We start from the raw sequence: 21973 nt of genomic DNA on the forward strand, positions 1-21973 counted from the left end.
TTTCCCTAGGATAAGGAAAATATTCTTCTACCATATGAGGTTTTTTTTTTGCCTTCCTCTGGATTAGCCATGCAGGATAATAGTCTGTGCCCACCGGCATCTTCTCCAGCACATCCTGCCTGCTACTCCACGCTGCAGACTGCGTGCGACCTTCCCCACCTGTTTCCTGGTTCTCATTGTCTTATCGAGTGCTCCTCCTGGCTCTTAAAGGGCTAATCTGTACCTAGACAATGGCAGCTTTCCCTGGGCTACATAGGGCGCCTTTCCCTGAGCTCTCGGTCCCTCTCTTGTCTAGTCCTGTAAAGGTGCTTTACTGTATTGTTCTGACCTTTGCCTGATCACTGTATTGATCCTGTGCCACCTGCCCTGACCTTTTGCTTGTTTACCATATTTCAAGAACTCTGCCTGTCCTGATCTCAGCTTGCTCTCTTTGACCTCTGTATATCAGTATCTGTGTTCTTTTAATTCGGAACCCAATATTCTGACCCACTGTAAAGATTCCCAAGTGTACTAAGAAAAAGGCAAATATTTAAAATGTATCACAGTAAATCATTTTTATATTCATCAATGTACACAACGTAGATTCCGATGTTTTATTAATCATTCAGTTCTTTGACTGAAGAGCGGCATTAAATGCATTCTCTGGAATTTAGCGAATAAGGCAAAAATATCCAAGTAGATAAGTACGGACGCAGAGGCGGCTCTTCTGTACCTGACATAGATATACACTAATGTCTGTAGATGTATTCTCTCAGCAGAGCATGAATGATCCCCATGCAAGCAAACAATGCCCCACCCCCGTAAGACAGAATCCTAATGGTTGCGATCATGTTGCTGTTTTTGTAGCAATCACAGTGTTATTTTGCGATGTTCTGCCTTGAGCAAATCCGACTTTTACATGTGAATAAACCCTAAGAAAAAATCTAAATCATTATGAACTCCTTAAAGTTGACCTGCTGATCAGTTTACATTAGGGAAATGGTCAAAAAATATTGGTAGTGACCTCCAGCAGAATCCTGAAGTCAAGTGCTGCAGGTCATACTATAGAATAGAAGATAAGTATTTATGTTTCTTCAGGCCATGAACTTTGGGTCTACTACTGCACCACCATCAGCAGAAGCCATACCAGCAAAGCTTCAGTGGATGCAGACTGTGAAGGCACCTCCTTAGCTTTCTTACTGGTCTTTTTGAACTCTTCTTCAAATGTACAATCTTCTCTATGGATACTAAACAAACCAATTTCTACCATTCTGGTAGTCTACTACTACTACTGGTTTAGTCTGACTACTATTTTGGCCTAGTTTTTTTTTTATTTCCATGCATTTTAGGTTCCAAAAGGTATTCCGGTTTTAATGATTACATTTATTTATGTAGAGAATAGGATGTTGAACAATTTTATGATATACATCTAATTAAAATTTTGCTCACAGACCTTTATTATATCCAAATGACAACCTCTCCCTAAAGACAAAAAAATGGTACAGGCTGTACAGCCCACTTTAGTCCTGTAAAATGCATCCATAGGAGAGCTGGATAGGAATAAACATGGCGTCAGTCATGTGACCCTCACAAGTACCATATGACCTTAATTTCAGTTAACTGTTCAGGTAGGTAACAGGTGAATAGTAGTGTACTGAGGAGCGGAACATGCACAGTATATACAGTACTACTACCTGCAGCATCTCATCATGTCTGTCAGTGTCTGTGTAAAAGAAAATGTGCGTTGTTAACATTCAATTTTATTAACAACATGACATCACCTAGAGACAGACTGCCTTTTTACCACATCACCTAGAGAAGACGGCCAGTTTATAAATAAACTGGAGATAGGCAACCATGTAAATACACCCAATAATGCAGGAATTATATGATGTAAAGAGTGTCATGGATGCATTACACAGGACTTATACATGGGCTATAGCATTCTACTGCATATAGGGGTCAACAGCCTGATATAGGAAAGGTATGTTTGCAGAATTATAAATACATGTATATTAAAAAATTGTATGATTCCTATTAAATAAACAAATACATTTTAAAAAATAAAATGGAATTCCCCTTTAAAGCAGAACATGCTCTCCATTATTTAAGTCTGATACAGTGCAACAATTAAGTGGTGGTGAAGGTGCATTGGAGACTATAAGATCTCTGCAGATCTCTGTTCTTCTGCACAGACTGCAAACTCCTCCCCAAAAGCAAAAAGTCCAGGACTGTATCTAGTGTTGAATTAGCTGGAATGCTAGGCCATAAGGTTCTTTTACTACATGACAGCCATTACTCACATTGCTTTACATCAGGGTAAAAGTCAACAGGTTCTGGAGTAGGTGCAATTCAACATCTTTTTGGAAAATAAAAAACCTGTTTGTCATGGGTATTTCAGATGAAATGATTTAAGTAAGGACTTTTTCTAAATTTGTAAATGAGTTGTAAATGAATCGTTGAGGACCATCACACCTCAAAACGAAGACACAGAAGAGAGATCTGGTGTATCTTGAGGCCCTACACTTGAGGTCTCATAATCTCCATTGTTGAATTGCAACTCCACAACCAATGAAGGTCCCGGTAAAGACTCAAGGGAAAAAGGCCATGCATTAAGATGAAGCAAAATGGTTGGCCTCCTGACCACTAAGGATTCTTAGAATTTTTTAGGTCATGTCCTAAGGTGCTGCTGGACCATTTTGACAATAGCTGTCCATTATTTAAGCCTTACATACTAAGTAAAAGAGAACTCATTTAATGGGGTTGGCCGCCTTCTCGGTACTTGTGATCAATAAGATGGCACTTACTAATATAGCTTTTGTTGCTATTTTTCATAAGCAATGTCCCCTTGCTAGACACAGAGGTCCTGTCCATAAGATGTCCATTGATGGAGGGTCATGTGACCAGACACATCATTCAACACAGTACTTGCGCTAAACTCCCAACAGTGTAAGCACAGATAGAGGGTGCATCGCATTTGAATGAAGGAGACATCACATGGAGATGTTTTGCCTGACCCTCCATCAGCAGCCATTTTATAGACAAGACCTTTGATGTGGACAGCACAAAAGACAAGTAGGAATGCCTTATGAAAAATAGAAAATGGCACAGAATTTCAGCAAAGGTTATATTAGTAAGGACCATACGGTCATCTTACAAACACACTAGTCAACAGTAACCAGAAAGTGGCCAACCCCTTTAGGTAAAGCGCATGAACCTATTTACAGCATTTAAGCATAAGTCTCCACATTGACATTTGGTTGTGGTAAAATGGTGGTTAACATGTCTGCTGTGTGACCTCAACTACAAGTCTGTGGGCAAATAAGTCAGAGACTCCCGATGATCTAAAAAATGCTAGCCATATTGGAATATTTGCAGTTGTCATTCAACTTTTTCATCTATAGATATATGTCAAGGTCACACAACGTACTTGGAAACCCACGCAACCAAAAGTAGTCATTGAGCCCTGGCCTTATAGATAATATCCTCATGAAAGGAAAATATAAGGAATATGTCCGGCATATTTACATTTATAAAGTTTTGGTGAGGGCCCGCAAAAAATAATAAAACATTTGACGTTCTATAGAAAATCGTCCTATAAAACAGGAATTCATTATCGACAAGCTAAAATTTTGAAATTTTTTGTTTCCTTTGCCGTCTTATTTCTTAAATACTTAAACAGTAAGACGACTTTTTAGTTGGTATGTACAGAAATATAGATGCTAAACTGCTGCCGCTGAAACGCACTGCCTAAAGAAATAACAGAACTCCACCCAATCTGAAGGCGATATCAAACACAAACGACACAATTAGCAAATGCAAAATACAAAAATTGTAGGAAACTGAAACAAAATAATAAATAAAAAAAAACATTCGTAGCCAGGAAGCTGAGATTTCCGGCTGTCAATGATCTGTCGTATACACCATGGATGACCAGGTCTAAAAATTCCCATCTGTCCAGGTTTCTCTGCTAAATAAAAATTTAAAATTAAAGAAAAAAATAATCCACTGCAGAAAAAGGATCTTGAAAACATATTTGCAAAATAAATAGATCTCTAAAACCATAGATTGTCATCCATTAGTAAAGTAACATCGTTTTTCCTTATACTTCTGACAGAATTTTTGGTCCAGTCCATGGTTTCAGTTACTTAGCAGCACTTGCTGTCTATATGACCACAGTTTTTGAGCATTTCAAGTCATATCTGCAATCCCTTGGATTGTCACTCTGTAGCCAGTTTGGCAAGGTTGGCTCTGACTCGTGCTTGGTCCACAGAATCCAGCAGGTTTTTGGCATCCACGGCCAATGCGTGAGAGGCTGTTAACATCTGTTTTTTACATTCTTCGCTAAGAGAAGTCATTGCATTCTGCTGGGCTAAACGCATCTTATTGATCAGTTCGGCCAAGTCTTTGCTCAGGAGTTTCTGTGTTCCTTCAATCTGCTCCGAAATAAGAAAAAGATAAACAATTAATTCAATTCGCAATTGAAATTTTGGGAAAATGTAATTTTTTTTTTTTCAATTTTCTTACCAACTACTCTTGAAGCTCCTCTATTATTTAACTATTTATGTTTTTTTTTTTCTATTTTATCTATTTGCCACTGCAGTTTTTTTTACATGTAGGGATTCCACTGACAGCATCAGACTGGGGGCCCTTTTGGTGGCCCAGTAGACCCTAGGGGAAAGTGATAGGCTTCAAATGGGATTGTCTGCTGCCAGACCTTTGGGGACCATTATTGTGTCAGGGCCTGGGATCCTCTGATGGCCCAGTCCAACACCGTCCACTGATAGCAGCAGGAAGCTCATGATAAATTCCTGGCAGAGGGATCTCAGTAAGGATTTGCAAGCCCCATTAAAATACAGTCAAGGACTTTTACTGTACAGCTGGCGATTACTGACCCGCCCCAACAACATAAAGAAAAAAACTAAAGATTAAATCTAAAAATCTTTGGGTGAAATGTTCAGTATTTTCATATGATTGTAGAAGGCCTCCTGGAAATCAGTCTGGTCAGTACGGTTACCAGATACATTACCTCTGTACGAGAAGATGCAGGTAATGACGGAAGGATATCATCGACACTCCCAATGAGCTTCCGGAGAGTCAACCCAACATTCTGGAAGACGAAAGGCATAATACAGACTTTTTAAGGTGTCCTTCATACAAAAGGTTTAAAAGGTTGTCCAGGATTAGAAAAACGTCTGCTTTTTTCCACAAATAGTGCCACATCTGTCCATGGGACGTGTCAAGTATTGCAGTCTCAGCTTTACTAAAGTAAATGAAGCTGAACTGCAATACCATGTTTTATAATTCTCAACAACCCCATCAGATGCTTGGATGGATTTACCATAGTGAGCTACAACAAAGTATGATGAATATGAAAGGGTTAACATCTAACGGCTGAATGGAAGGAATCAGATGAACTATAATAACTATTTGGAGTCAATGTCTTCTTCTCAACTAGACATGCATGGCTTCCTTTATTTACAGGATGTGTCAAGACAGAAACTGGGTTGGAGAAGGACTCTAGTCCAGGAGATGGCTCACTACCAGATGTGAGCCTCATAATGCTTTTCATGATGTTCAGTCTAACAATATCTAAGGGCTTATTGTAGTAGTCTCCAACCTATGGCTTCTCATTAGGGTAGGCTGGTAGCGGCAGCTGAAGAGCTAAGATTGGACACCAGCAGTTCACAGAATGGATCACCCTTGAAATTTGTATGTTGAACCATGAATTTGAGTATTCATAGCAGAAAAAGACATTGATGCGTAGTTGCTGACCAAACCTATCCTTGTCATGAGATCAAAAGTATTATCATTAAAGGGAGCATTAATTGGAAACCATGGGTGTAGCCATGAGTTCTAAAGTTGTTCTCCTGTGTTATACATGTTTTTGAAGAGTCTGGATGACAACAGAGCCACAATTACAGCTTCAACATGGGTCTTTCGTATAGTTCCAGTAGTGGTATATTTCCTAAACCACCAACAGGGGTATCATTTCTACAGGTCTAACAGGGGTATCTTCCCTAGAGTTCGAATGTGAGTATCTTTCCTTTGTGTGCTAACAGATGTATCTTTCCTACAGCTCCAATAGGGTATCTTTCCTAGAGCTTTAACAGGAGTATCTTTTTGATAGCTCTAACAGGGGTATCTTTCCTATAGCTGTAACAGGGGTATCATTCCTAGAGGTCTAACAGGGGTAGTTTTCCTAGAGCTCTAACAGGGGTATCTATCCCAGAACTCTGACAGGGGTATCTTTCCTAGAGCTATAATGGGGTATGTTTTCTAGACATCTAACAGGGGTACATTTCTTAGAGTTCTAACTGGGGTATCTTTCCTAAAGCTCTAATGGGTATCTTTCCTAGGGCTCTAATGGGGTATTTTTACTAGAGTTTTAACAGGGTATCTTTCCTAGCGCTCTAATGGGGTATCTTTACTAGTGCTCTAACAGGGGTATCTCTCCTAAAGCTCTATGGGGGTATCTTTTCTAGGGCTCTAATGGGGTATTTTTACTAGAGCTCTAACAGGGTATCTTTCCTAGAGGTCTAATAGGGTATCTTTCTTAGAATTCTAATGGGGTATCTTTCCTAGAACTCTAATAGGGTATCTTTCCAAAAGCTCTGATAGGGGCATCTTTGACAGAGCTCTAATTGGGGTATCTTTCCTAGAGCTTCGAATGGGATGTCTTTCCTAGATCACCAACTGAGATTTCTTACCTAGAGCTCCAACAGTGGTATTTTCCCTAAAGCTTCAACATGCATATCTTTCTAGGAACTCCAGCAGGGGTATCTTAACTGGAGCTCCAACAGGCATATCCTTAGTTATATCACCATACCATAATACCTGGTGGGTATAGTTGACTAACACAGGGGCATAGGGTAGGTGTAGAATGAGCAAAATATTTAGTGACCATGGAACAAGTACCGTAGTTAAAACAGTGTCCCCTACAGCTGTTCCTACCTTAACTACATTGACGTATCCCTCAGGAGGCAATTGGTAGATGTCATTCTTTAGTTGAAGCACTGATTTCACCAGCTCCATCACACTCTGATAAACGTTGTCATCTGTACGATCAATGTTGGCTGTCGGAGTCTGTTGAAGAGCCTGTGAGAAGCACCAGAATCAACTTATCAGAACCTGACACAACACAAATGCTTCTGTTCTAATGGACTTTCCACAAACTTTGTAGATGGACACTTTTTTGCGGTTATGGATATTTCTAGATTTCTAGATTGACTATGACTCCAGCATTAAAATGAAATGCTCAATAAAGAGAATGTTCCAGAATATGTCAGAAGTGGATAGCTGAACACTGGCCAAATGTTACCACAAGCTTCTGATCTGGTGGCCAAAAGTTTCTGTGTGTTTTAGGTAAATGAGGGAATGAGAACCCAACAGATACAGTTACCAAAAGAACTCAGAAGTCATGATGCAACCAGACACTTAAGTAGAGTTTTCTGTCAAAACTTACCCAGAACCCCAATTTCAGAGCAGACCTCATCACCCCATAACAGTGCCAGTCACAGTACCTCCATAAAAGTGCAAGATTCTTTATCACAGTGGAAGCCATACTTTCCACATGGCAGCCACAGTCACGGTGATGTCACAACAGTGCCAGACACGGCATCCTCACAACAGTGCAAAACACAGGATCCTCACAACAGTGTCAGACACAGCGTCCTCACAACAGTGCCAGACACAGGATCCTCACAACAGTGCCAGACACAGCGTCCTCACAACAGTGCCAGACACAGCGTCCTCACAACAGTGCCAGACACAGCGTCCTCACAACAGTGCCAGACACAGGATCCTCACAACAGTGCCAGACACAGGATCCTCACAACAGTGCCAGACACTATATCCTCACAACAGTGCTAGACACTATATCCTCACAACAGTGCAAGACATGCAGCGTCCCACTCAGGACACGTGGGAACTGCAAAATAGCTTAAAATGGCATTATCCTACTGCATGTTATTTTGTACTACAACACCTGTTGTATCCCTGTTCATAGGCTGGTCTGGTGTAATTTAGACATCCCACCACTAGATGGGGATAGCACTTAGACTATATATAAACCTAGGTCAGGCCTAGTGAGACAGATTAGTCGGAGAGGAATTAAGATTCAAACAGAGATGAGAATGCAGAGTGAAGACTTCACACCACAGATTAGTGAGTGGAGCCAACTTCGCTATGTGGTAGTACCAAGGTGTGAGGCGCAGAAGAGCGTTTTCCTTCTGTGGCCGGACCATATACTTGCATCCCTGACCAGTTGGAGAGAGTTTGCCTCCCTGGAACAGACCCAAGCATCAGAAAGATTCATTGGTGATAACAGCCGTTATTTAAGGCCACAGACACCTTTGCGCATGGTGGAGGACTCATAGCTTCTGGCCGCCACACCATAATTCTGGGAAACATATTAGCTACCTGTCCCAACATTCAGCTTGGAGGGAAAATACAAGGTATAGGACTGAGCACATCAACAGGAATAAGGTACTCCATAACCACAGCCTGAATCAGGGCCCCAGAAAGCCTAGAAACAGTGGATTCATAGATTAACTCTACTACTAACAAAAGACTGCACTTTAAATTGATGTACCTACTGCAACTGGAACCAACATCAGTAAAAGTTGTGAGTTGCATCTTACCACTGTCTACCTCATTATTACTACCTATGGTTGTACCACCATTAACGGTACTGGCGTCACGACAAATACCATCAAGGGACTCAGCCGCAACAAGCACCCTAAGCACCCCTAACATCAAGGGCACCTCAACCACCATCTTGGCTGATGCTTCCCTACCACAGAGCGTGCCCCGGAGGATTTCATGCTGTCCACCTCAACACTGTGCTTCCAGCCCAGGGAGGCTTTCTGCTAACCGTGAGTAAACTGATGAACTGTCTGTAATTATTTGGCCCCTCATCGGTCCACCGTGCACCTCACGTGTTGCCCCTGCGCTACTGGCTGGCTGCAGACACTATATCCTTACAACAGTGTAAGACACAGGATCCTCACAACAGTGCAAGACACAAAAATCTCACAACAGTGCCAGACACAGCGTCCTCACACGGGTGTCAGACACAGTATCCTCACAGCAGTGTCAGACACAGTATCCTCACAACAGTGCCAGACACAGTATCCTCACAGCAGTGTCAGACACAGTATCCTCACAGCAGTGTCAGACACAGTATCCTCATAGTAGTGCCAGACAAAATATCCTTACAACAGTGTCAGACACAATGGGGGTCATTTATTATTAGATATATGCCAATTTTTGGCATATATCTGTCGCAGATTTAGTCGCAAAGGGGATTTGTGTCCAAATCTGTGACTTTTTTCCGCTCGCTCCAGGTCTAAAAATGGGGATGTTCCGTGGGTAGGGTATCTCTTTTATCACTTTCTACTCCTGTTTTAGGCTTAGAAAATTATCTAAATCTACACCAGCAAGGCTGCTGGTATAGATTTAGGCTGGTGGTGGATGTGCCTAAGATATGTAGAGGCCGGAGCCTCTACATAACATAGGTGCATCATGTGCCAGCGCAAGGGGTACAGTATTAAGACCAGTGTCTAAAATGACGGTCTTAATAGATGACCCCAAATATCCTCACAACACTGTCAGACACAATAATATCACAACAGTGCCAGACAGTGATGGTCAGTTTGCAGTGTTCGCCAAATGAACACATGCGAGCTGCCATCTTAACTCACAAGCCCTTACCTGTGCCTGCGCCGCGAGCCAGGCTGAAACAAATGCGGTCACCGGGAGCAGGCAGTTCCGAGAACAGCCGCCGGGGGCCTTCATCGGGCTGTTCCAGAACTGCCTGCTCCCAGTGACCGCATTTGTTTCAGACCGGCTCGCGGCACAGGCACAGGTAAGGGCTTACCTGTGCATCGCCAGACTTGTGAGTCAAGATGGCAGCTCGCATGTGTTCGCTGGCGAACACTGCGAACTGCCAATCACTGGTGCCAGACACAGTATGACCATAAACACTGCCAGACACAGTATCACCATAACAGTGCTAGACACGGTATCATCATATTGGTGCTAGACACAGTATCCTCATAACAGTGCCAGACACAGCATCACCACAACAGTATGAAAGCCTCCTGCCAAAAGAAACACCCACAATGCCCCCTTAACACTACCAGCCACATTTCCCCCATAGCATAGCCCCCACTTCTATGTATGTCACTGCTTGGGCCCACATTTTAGTCTCCACCACCCCAGATGCCACTGTTTTAAAACCAAATCCTCACCTGTGCGATAAGCCTTGGAGGTTTCTGCGGAGGAACCGTAAATTCAGCTGTAAGAGAGACATGATATTAGATGAGGACATTCAATGTGATCAATGTGGTTTCGTGAGTTACGTGAGCTACCAGGCCACGGCTGAACCATCCACTGGTACTAGAACCAGTGCTAATCTGTTCTTACTTAGAACTTAGTTTATTGGGGCAAAGCTTAAGGTAACTGCCCTAGCCCTGTATCTAAATAGTGTGGTGGAGGCAGAGCGGTTTGTTGGGCTCCCCTAGCACTTGGCACATATTACGCCAATTTTCCACCTGTGCCCTATGGGGGAAGGTCTAAGGTTTGAAATCTTCCTTGTTGCCAACACAAATTATATCATCAGTAGTCCCAGATAGAGAGCAGTCTCCTCATAATCACATGACTAAGCCTATCTTTCATTTGATTGGCTCAAGACTAACACATGACCAGTAGAAGGGACTCTTTTCTGCCTCGGACTCTTGCATTGGCAGCATCAAATATTTTGAGTCTCCAATCTACCATATAGTGCAGGAAGAGGTCGTCCTTAATATTGTCATGTTCTTCTGGCATGGAGGTGGTGACAAGTCCCCTTTAAACATGAGGGCACTATACAGTCCCCTGAACCAGAGTTGGGGGCTGAACACTGTTTGTTTGCAAGATTCCAACAAATCAGCAATCGTTCTGACCTACTACAAAGATGCTGATTGGCTGAGATGCTGCAAACTGGTGGATTATAGGGTAACTCCACTCAAGGTGTCTTTATAATATGCAACCTCCTTAAAGGCGTTGTCCCCAGGATTAGAAAAATATTTGCTTTCTTCATGAAACGGCATCCAGCCTGTCTATGGGTTGTGTCTGGTATTGCAGCTTAGTTCTATTGAAGTAAATACTGCAGTACCACATACAACCTGTCAACAGGTGTGGCGCTGTGTCTACCTCTTACTGTAGCCATCTCTTCCCTGATAGGAAATGTACGGTTCTCAAACTTACTGTATGCATTGTCTTTCTCTGGAAGTGGCTGGAAAAAAAAAAGGAAATAGGAAAACATCATTAGAGGAAATTCATTATTTCCTCTAATAATAATAATTTTAGTTCAATAGAAAAATCAGTAATGAAACCCTTAAATAAACAAAAGGTTCTGGGATCTGAGATACTAAATACCCAAACCACAGAATCTTGTGCAGAGGCGACACGTCTACTCTGTGCCACTGCAGCATTGTAGATATCCAAGGTCACACTTGGGCCCTGGAGGCCGACGGAGCCCGAAGGTCACTCTGCCCCATATCTGTACACCAGTACCATTTATGACAAGTCATAGTTGGGGGCTGGCTACAGATATTGCATTGGGACCTAGGAGCATCTGCTTACAATCATGTTGGTAACATTTTTAGTGGGCTTTCCATTGCACCACACTGAAACTGTGTAACCACTGCTGTTGTTGTGTCTTAAAAGAACATAAAAAATAGCAAAAATATTTAGAGTTGGCATAAATTATAATTTTCATCTAAGAAGAAGAGAGTCCGATACATTATTTTATATACCGTTCCTTGTTTTATTCACATATACAGTATGATCTCCGCTGTCCGTCGCCACCACTAGGGGGTGCATTGGTAGACATTAAAGGAGTTGACTGAGAGGGCAAAGTCATTTCCATGGACCTAGAAGTGTGGCGTCCCCTCAGCACACCTGTCACCACTGGGGGCCAAAAACGGCCTCAGCAGTTATATGCCGTTTCTGACGCATCACCACTTCTGGTCCAGCTCAATGTAAATTACTTTCCACTCTCAGATGTCCCCTTTAAGAATACATTTCAGAGTCTGAGGGCAAGGATGACGCAACACAATATAAGCAAATGTTACACATTCCATGACTAATGGAAAAAACGAAAGGTCCAATGAAAACAAGACTATGTGGAAGATATATGGATTAAATATGTAAGTCCCTCCCCCGAGGATCTGGATGATTCATCTATGATATATTGGTGAAATACTTACTACATCAAGGGCCTTGTCTTTTACTTGCTGCTTTGGATCCTGCAGGTAAAAAATACACTATGAGATTTGCAGCGTATGATCAGTTGGAAACATGTGATCGACTTTATCCAATACAATATTGCATACTGGTGCCAGTATCTGGTCCATGCCAGTGCAATTGTGCATGTCTTGATTTCTTGGGCACAGAAAATGTATCATGCATTTCATAAATCTGGCTCAATCTCATGAAAAATTTGATCTTACTCCTAAATAGCACAGCATCTCAAAAAATATAATTTAAACAATAGTGAGAATGGCTGAAAGATGTACTACTAGCAAAAATACCTCAACATAGCACATTGGCCTATCCAATTAATGGTGTACACATCATAGAGGCAGCAGTCATGGGGCCTTTGTAGAGAGGGGGGCCCATCCTATTTGGTCCCAAGTCCACTGCTATTGATTAACCTGTGTAGGACTTCTTTCTCCAGACCAAACGTATTGGCCAAAGGGTCATGGAGGGGTACCAAAGACTTGGCTCTTTGGACCTGGGTGGCAGAACCCGCCTCTTAATAACAGGGAGCATTTTGCTATGGGGCTCACTCTTTTTTATGTAGAGAAGTTTTACAACCTTTTCATTTGTGGGGTCTTTTTTTTGACCTGATATATTGCAGATCCTCATAAAAAAGTCACGTTGCATGGTACAAATTGGGACTGTAATATTGATGGTCTATGCTTAGGATAGCCATCAATATTAGGTTGGTGAGGGACCAATTCTCATCAGATGTTTCAATGGGCTGCTGCTCTCCAGAACTACACAGCTCCTTACTACCTGCTCCCTTTCACTTAATGAGCACCTGTAATATCAGCCTTATTAAATCAGGCACACTGACTGGCAGGGTTGATCTTGCTGATTTAAATGATACCTGTCTTGTGGCAGTCTTTTATTCCTTATACCAGTGAGGGCTTCCTGGCACTAAAGCGTGTGGCCTTCCTCTTCTGTACTCCTCGGCCCCTCCACTTCCCTGTGCTGGCCACGCCCTTTGTTGATCTGAAGCCCTCATTTGCATAAATAATACAAGTCTTTTTTTTCCTGGAATGCTGAAACCAATTTTCACAAGACAGGTATCATTTTAATCCGCAGGATCAACCCTACGAGACGGCGTGCCCGGTTTAATACGGTTCATTCTGCTAAAAGGGACTCTTTAAATGGAGCTGTGCTGTTCTGGAGTGCAGCAGCCCCTTCAAACAGCTGATCACATGAGTTCTGCCTCATGCAATGTTAATATTCTTGGCATAGGCAGGTCTAGTATATTGACTGGATTTTGTTCCTGCCCCATTTCAGGTCACTCTTGACCCTTCTACATAAAAGATTTCACCAGCCGGGTCCATTGGGATCACAGATTTTTGGAGTTACCCCCTTGGCTCGTATAATACTTCTTTTTGTGATACATCAGTGCGCGGCAAACAGCCAATTACATCCGACTCCATCTACGTCTCAGCGCTCAGCCTGACACGGAGAGGAGCGATCAGGGTCACTGGGGACTGGAATATTTAAGGAATGGGTCAAGCTCTGCTGCCTAATTAATCAGCCCTAGCGCCTATTCGTTAAACTTCACAAAGCTTTGTCAGTCTCCACAAGGTGAGGGGGTCACTATCAGCATGCAGCAGGCGATATCCAGCTCTGTACAAGTTACTGCTTCTTCACCTCATATATGAAGTGTAGTAGGCAATCATTACTCTGACGGACATGGCTATTTGAGGGTTTTATTAAAATGCATTTCCCCTTTAAATCATAAAGATCACCAGTAATTTTGCATCCTAGTCTTAAAGGGGTGGCCCATTTTGGACAGTCCGTCTTTATCAGAAGGGTCTCCTGGCCATGAGTTGATCACAAACAGTCCTGTTGCAGCGACCACCAACGATCAGCTTTAAACTGTGGGAAAAACTATCAGCAAGTGTTCCGTTTCCCTGCAGCGCCACCACAGGAAAAATAAAGTATTACAAAATTTTCATTGAAATCCATCAGCTGTCTATGTAATGGGTAGATGTCCCAGGGCCTCCAGAGGTGGAGATGCTCTTTGAAGCTACTCTCTACCCCAACTCCAGGAGAATCCTGAACAGGAGACCCTTTTCCCTATAGCAAGAATTATTAACATGGCATTTATTTGGATTTTGGAACCAGTCCATGAAGTCAATAACATGTATTCAATCTTATGTCTTTAATATGACCTCAGGCAGCAGCTGTTGGTCCATTTTCTTGTAGCCACCACTAGAGAGAGCATACTGTATACTGTGAACTCAATAATGACACAGTCAGCTCCCTCTACTGGTGGCAGAGGGCAGGCAGAATTGTATCATTTATCTCTATATCTATACAGAGATGTGGAGGCTGTATCAGAAAAGAAACGTTGCTGCAAACCCTACAAATGAATTTAGCCAACACCAAATTTTGGACCCTAAAATGACAGGATGATACTTTAAAGGGGTTGTCCGCTTTGGGAAAATCCCTACTCGATAGAAGGGTTCCTTAACTATAAGCCAGTTAAAAAGCATCCTCCTGATGGGGTTCGTAGCGATCAGCTGTAATCTCAGGGGAAACCTAGTAGAAGTGTTCATCTTCTCTGCAGCGCCACCGCAGGGGAGATGAAACATTGCACTGTGTCCATTCATATCAATGGGTTGTCTGTGTAATGCAGGACAGGTCCTCCAAAGAGAAGGACACTCTTTGTATCTATTCTCTAGAGTGAGAGATATGGATCTTGAATATGACAAGGGGTTTTGGAAACTATACAACCAAGAAATGTGGGAAAACTGCACATAAAATCTTGCAGTACATTTAAAATTGAAATAAATAAAAGCTAGACAAGAAGTAAAAGTGCAGGTCAAAGGAGTTGGTCTGCTTCGAGGAGACATTTTAGGCTTAGAGTAAATCCTGCAACCTACATTGCATGTGGTCTCATGGACTGGGCAGATCATTGGAACAGACATAAACTACAAAACCTCATGCCATAGGGACTACAAATCATTGACTCCAGCTCCTTTACAGTGTCTGCTGGAGTCTATGGGTGCTGAAATCCACCATTTGTTTCATGACCTCCGCCCACTCCTTACCTTGAGGGTATTGGCGAGGGACCTTTCTTCTTGTTTTAGCCATTTGTTGTCCTCCAGCATTTGCTGCTGCTGACGATTCATGACCTGCAGCATCTTTGCCCGTTCTTTCTCCCATATTTTCTGGGCTTCCTCACGACTGTTAGGCTTAAGAAAATCCTCCTCCTTCCAAGGAAAGAGAGATGTAAGGGAAAGAGTTAATATCGCCCGCCCCTGATCAATGCTCCAAACCAAGCGCACACCTAGTGACGAAGCACAACAGTAACGCCAAGCATGCAAGCCTTACCCGCATACTGCGACGTTTGATGATGCTATGACGCAGGAGCGGCGGACTACGCGTGGAGTCGATTGGAGACTGGTATTCTGTTGGGCTACAGAGTATGGGTGAGCTGGCACACAGACTCTCGGGCACCTGGGCAGAAAAGGTACGCAGGGCACAGACACAAACATACAGTTAGCAGCTTTGGCCGTTGCAGACAAGAAACATAAAGAATTCAACACAGCATAGACAAAGACGGTCAACAGAGAAAGCAATAGCAGTCTTATCAATAATTATCCAGTGGATGCAGAATGGGGCGCAATGATATTTTTGTCATTTTTTATTAGTTAACATCTCAATTTATGATCCAGAGCTCCATCTCTTAGGACATGCCATGACTGGGCGGTGGTGGTGGTGAGGGGTTAGATTGTTTGGATCACCACTATCCCTTAGGCATTTTCTCAGATTAATGGTCCACCAGGCATTTTCTCAGATTAATGGTCCACCAGGCATTTTCTCAGATTAATGGTCCACCAGGCATTTTCTCAGATTAATGGTCCACCAGGCATTTTCTCAGATTAATGGTCCACCAGGCATTTTCTCAGATTAATGGTCCACCAGGCATTTTCTCAAGTCCACTAGAATAGGAACTTCTGTTCCACAAGGTCGTATACTGGGCATCAATACTGGGTGGAATTAGAAAGAGGCTTGGGTAGGCCTGGGCATGTATAGACAGACATTGAGTGGAGTTAGAGGTGTAGTTTATCGTCAAAAAAATTGGGCCTCTTTAAAAGTTGGGAGGAATGTACATGATGTGCAGTTCAGAATGAGCTTAGCCAAAAGACACAAAAATGCAATAAAACATGGCCACACTAGAGGCTTTGACATCACTGTGTTTATTATCCATGTATTTGGAACAAGTAGCTTGAACAGCAGAAAAAAGAAATGTGCGCTGCACTGTGAAACTTCCAATAAAACTATTTATTAAAAAAAAGTGCTTAGTTTGTTTATTATCCCTGTACTGTGACATCACTGTGTTTATTATCTCTGTACTGTGACATCACTGTGTTTATTATCTCTGTACTGTGACATCACTGTGTTTATTATCCCTGTACTGTGACATCACTGTGTTTATTATAGCTGTACTGTGACATCACTGTGCTTATTATCTCTGTACTGTGACATCACTGTGCTTATTATCTCTGTACTGTGACATCACTGTGTTTATTATCTCTGTACTGTGACATTACTGTGTTTATTATCTCTGTACTGTGACATCACTGTGTTTATTATCCCTGTACTGTGACATCACTGTGTTTATTATCCCTGCACTGTGACATAACTGTGTTTATTATCCCTGTACTGTGACATCACTGTGTTTATTATCTCTGTACTGTGATATCACTGTGTTTATTATCTCTGTACTGTGACATCACTGTGTTTATTATCTCTGTACTGTGACATCACTGTGTTTATTATCTCTGTACTGTGACATCACTGTGTTTATTATCTCTGTACTGTGACATCACTGTGTTTATTATCTCTGTACTGTGATATCACTGTGTTTATTATCTCTGTACTGTGACATCACTGTGTTTATTATCCCTGTACTGTGACATCACTGTGTTTATTATCTCTGTACTGTGACATCACTGTGTTTATTATCTCTGTACTGTGATATCACTGTGTTTATTATCTCTGTACTGTGACATCACTGTGTTTATTATCTCTGTACTGTGACATCACTGTGTTTATTATCTCTGTACTGTGACATCACTGTGTTTATTATTCCTGTACTGTGACATCACTGTGTTTATTATCTCTGTACTGTGACATCACTGTGTTTATTATCCCTGTACTGTGACATCACTGTGTTTATTATTCCTGTACTGTGACATCACTGTGTTTATTATCTCTGTACTGTGACATCTCTGTGTTTATTATCTCTGTACTGTGACATCACTGTGTTTATTATCTCTGTACTGTGACATCACTGTGTTTATTATCTTTGTTTCCCATCAAAAATGGAAGGTATCTGAGCAGTACTACTAAATTGTGGGTTCTATCAGTTTCCCTGTTTTATATGCACACATTTCTGTCGGTCATCCATCCCCCCAAATTACTAATTGATAATACCTGACATTTAATGGTCTCATACACCTGCTGGGAGACACAGAGACTGGAGCTGAAGGGAGTTCCTCAGACATTTACATTGTGATCCCGGACCTCGTATCTCAGCAGTGAGCACCTCTGACTCCGAAAGATAATTTTTTTTTCCAATCGCACTGGAAATGTCTTGTCTTTTTCCTGCCTTATGACTAGATGACACATTGTGAGTACATAGGTCTGAGCCCAAATCACATCATTTCTGCTGAACAGCAGGAAAGAAATACAAAGGCTCGTTCATCCCTGCAACTGTGTATGGTGAGGATATTACACAGCCCCGGCCATAGGGAGCGCGGACACATGGTAGTATCACAGAGGCAGCACACATTTGGAAAAGGAAGCGAATATTTTATAATAATTGACTTCCCCTTTGCTAGGATGTTTTTTTGTTGATATTCAGTCTATGCTAGCAAGAATTAAATTGAGTTTTTAATGCTATAGATCAACAGCTGCCTAGGAGTTATGGAGTTGTATGTGCCATGCAAAAAAAGACCGGAATTATTATCTTACGATGCTGAGATCTGAGGTAATATTTCAGAGGAGATGAGACATCTGAGATACAGTGGATATAAAAAGTCTACACACCCCTGTTAAAATGTCAGGTTTCTGTGATGTAAAAAAATGAGACAAAGATAAATCATTTCAGAACTTTTTCCACCTTTAATGTGACCTATAAACTGTACAACTCAATTGAAAAACAAACTGAAATCTTTTAGGTAGAGGGAGGAAAACAAAAAAAACTAAAATAATGTGGTTGCATAAGTGTGCACACCCTCCTATAACTGGGGATGTAGCTGTGTTCAGAATTAAGCAATCACATTCACAATCCTGTTAGATAGGAGTCAGCATACACCGGCCATCATGTAAAGTGCCTCTGATTGACCCCAAATAAAGTTCAGCTGCTCTAGTTGTTCTTTCCTGAAATGTTCTTAGTCGCATCCCACAGAAAAAGCCATGGACCACAGAGAGCTTCCAAAGCATCAGAGGGATCTCATTGTTAGAAGGTATCAGTCAGGAGAAGGGTACAAAAGAATTTCCAAGGCATTAGATATACCATGGAACACAGTGAAGACAGTCATCATCAAGTGGAGAAAATATGGCAACACAGTGACATTACCAAGAACTGGACGTCCCTCCAAAATTGATGAAAAGACGAGAAGAAAACTGGTCTGGGAGGCGACCAAGAGGCCTACAGCAACATTAAAGGAGCTGCAGGAATATCTGACAAGTCCTGGCTGTGTGGTACATGTGACAACAATCTCCTGTATTCTTCATATGTTTGGGCTATGGGGTAGAGTGGCAAGACGAAAGCCTTTTCTTACGAAGAAAAACATCCAAGCCAGGCTACATTTTGCAAAAACACATCTGAAGTCTCCCAAAAGCATGTGGGGAAAGGTGTTATGGTCTGATGAAACCAAGGTTGAACTTTTTGGCCATAATTCCAAAAGATATGTTTGGCGCAAAAACAACACTGCACATCACCAAAAGATCACCATACCCACAGTGAAGCATGGTGGTGGCAGCATCATGCCAAGGGGCTGTTTTTCTTCAGCTGGAACTGGGGCCTTAGTTAAGCTAGAGGGAATTATGAACAGTTCCAAATACCAGTCAATATTGGCACAAAACCTTCAGCCGTCTGCTAGAAAGCTGAACATGAAGAGGAACTTCATCTTTCAGCATGACAACGACCCAAAGCATACATCCAAATCAACAAAGGAATGGCTTCACCAGAAGAAGATTAAAGTTTTGGAATGGCCCAGCCAGAGCCCAGACCTGAATCCGATTGAAAATCTGTGGGGTGATCTGAAGAGGTCTGTGCACAGGAGATGCCCTCGCAATCTGATAGATTTGGAGTGTTTTTGCAAAGAAGAGTGGGCAAATCTTGCCAAGTCAAAATGTGCCATGCTGATAGACTCATACCCAAAAAGACCGAGTGCTGTAATAAAATCAAAAGGTGCTTCAACAAAGTATTAGTTTAAGGGTGTGCACACTTATGCAACCATATTATTTTATTTTTATATTTTTTCTTCCCTCTACCTAAAAAGATTTCAGTTTGTTCTTCAATTGAGTTGTACAGTTTATAGGTCACATTAAAGGTGGAAAAAGTTCTGAAATGATTTATCTTTGTCTCATTTTTTTTACATCACAGAAACCTGACATTTTAACAGGGGTGTGTAGACTTTTTATATCCACTGTATGTCGGAGATCTGAGGTAATATGTCCGGAAAGATCAGAGACCTGAGATAGTAGGTCAGAGAAGATCAGAGATCTGAAATAATATTTCAGAGTGGATGAGATATTGGAGATAATTGGTCAGAGAAGGTCGGAGATCTGAGATAATATGTTGGGGATGGTTTGAGATCTGAGATACTATTCCAGAGGAGATGAGATATCTGAGATAATTTGTCAGAAGATGAGAAATCAGATATAATATAACTGAGATCTGATTGTGATATAATATGTCAGGAAAGATGACAGACCTGAGATAGTAGGTAAGAGAAGATCAGACATCTGAGATAATATTTCAGAGATGATGAGACATCGGAGATAATTTGTCAGAGAAGATGAAAGATCTGAGATTAAAGAGGACCTTACACCGCTCCTGACATGCCTGTAATAACGATTCTGGAGCACCTATTCTGATGACTCTATGTTGTGCCATTCCTTTATTATTTCCACTATAAGTTATAAATGAATTGCTATTAGCTTTCAGTAAGGGTACAGAGGGGAGGTAACCAGTTGGGGGTGTGTCCCTGCACAGACTGAGATTGGCAGCACTGATTGGACAGAGTGAGTCTGTGCAAGGACACACCCCCAACTGGTTACCTCCCCTCTGTACCCTTACTGAAGGCTAATAGCAATTAATTTATAACTTATAGTGCAAATAATAAAGGAATGGCACAATATACAGTCATAAGAATAGATGTTCCAGAATTGTTAGTACTCTTTAAGGGCTCATTGAGACAGCCGTATGTTTTGCTCCGCATTTTTGTGGAACGGGTGCGGACCCATTCATTTTAAAGGGGCCTCAAAAGATGCAGGCAGCACACCGTGTGCTGTCCGCATCCGCTGTTCCGTTCCGCAGCCCCGCAAAAAATACGGTATATAGAGCATGTCCTATACTTGTCCAGAATTGCGGAAAAGAATAGGTATTTTCTATGAGAGTGACGGCCATGTGCGGTCCACACATTTGCGGAACGCACATTGGCCGGTATCCGTGTTTTGCGGATCCGCAAGTTGCGGACCGCAAAACACGTACGGCCGTCTGAATGAGCCCTAAGTGTCAGAAATCTGAGATAATATGTCAAGGAAGCTCAGAGATGAGAGATAATACTATATGTTAGAGCAGATCAAAGGTCTACGATAATATGTTACAGATCTGAGATACCATGTCAGAGAAGGTCAGAGATACTGTAGGAGAAAAATGTCAAAGATCTGAGATAATGTCAGAGAAAATTAGAGATCTGAGATTAAATATCAACGAAGATCAGAGATCTGAGATTAAATATAGATCAGAGATCTGAGATAATATGTTGGGGACGTTCCAAGATCTGAGATAACATGTTGGGGATGTTCCAAGATCGGAGATAATATGTTGGTGGATGGTCTGAGATCTGAGATAATATGTTGGTGGATGGTCTGAGAACTGAGATAATAAATCAGGGAAGAATAGACTTCTGAGATAGTATCAGAGGAGATCAGAGGCCTGAGATAATAATTCAAAGATCTGAAAGAATATGTCTAGGGAGTTCATAGATCTGAGGTAATAAGTGAGAAGAGATCAGAGTTCTGAGATAACACAGTGCGTCAGAGATGACATATCTGAGAGATAATATGTCTGCAGAGACAGTGGTCCAGAGTAACTACTACTCAGCTCCTAGAATCTATCTAAAAAGTGGAGCCACTAGGATTTCTCCAAGTTTTTCCAACTTGCTCGAAAAGGGAGCGGGGCTAATCAGGAAGGAGGCGTGACTTAACGGGAAAGTGAGTCTTCCTCCTCTCCCCTTATTCAATATGTATGGGAGGATTGGGCGAGATAACTATCTCATGTTTATGACCTGAACTAGTATACATTATATAGGGAAGGGCCAAAGCTCTGGCCAGTTTGTGAGATTTTTAATAAACATTCAGAAATGTCAGATATTATCCCTAATAATACCATTTACTGACGTTATTTCTACTATAACAGTCCAAATGTCACCGTTCCAAAATCTGTGAAATAAGG

At 41.8% G+C, this 21973-nt stretch overlaps 1 protein-coding gene across 2 annotated transcripts in view; it reads right to left on the minus strand.

Annotated features, from left to right (window-relative positions):
• Nucleotides 1-579: 579 nt before the first annotated feature.
• The window catches only part of PTK2B (protein tyrosine kinase 2 beta), a 190601-nt gene continuing 169207 nt past the window's right edge, over nt 580-21973 (minus strand). Inside the window, exons 24-31 of one of the 2 annotated variants that reach the window (XM_040427117.1) lie at nt 15610-15735; nt 15327-15488; nt 12234-12272; nt 11230-11257; nt 10233-10279; nt 6934-7077; nt 5009-5089; nt 580-4415 (exon numbers count right to left, since the gene is read on the minus strand). In XM_040427117.1, the coding sequence (XP_040283051.1) occupies nt 4200-4415; nt 5009-5089; nt 6934-7077; nt 10233-10279; nt 11230-11257; nt 12234-12272; nt 15327-15488; nt 15610-15735 (843 nt within the window). In that variant the 3' untranslated portion in view covers nt 580-4199. The remainder of the gene's footprint in view (nt 4416-5008; nt 5090-6933; nt 7078-10232; nt 10280-11229; nt 11258-12233; nt 12273-15326; nt 15489-15609; nt 15736-21973) is intronic. The other variant, XM_040427118.1, reaches the window with a different exon arrangement.

Source organism: Bufo bufo, chromosome 4 (genome assembly GCF_905171765.1).
Source record: "Bufo bufo chromosome 4, aBufBuf1.1, whole genome shotgun sequence".
NCBI classification, from domain to species: Eukaryota; Metazoa; Chordata; class Amphibia; order Anura; family Bufonidae; genus Bufo; species Bufo bufo.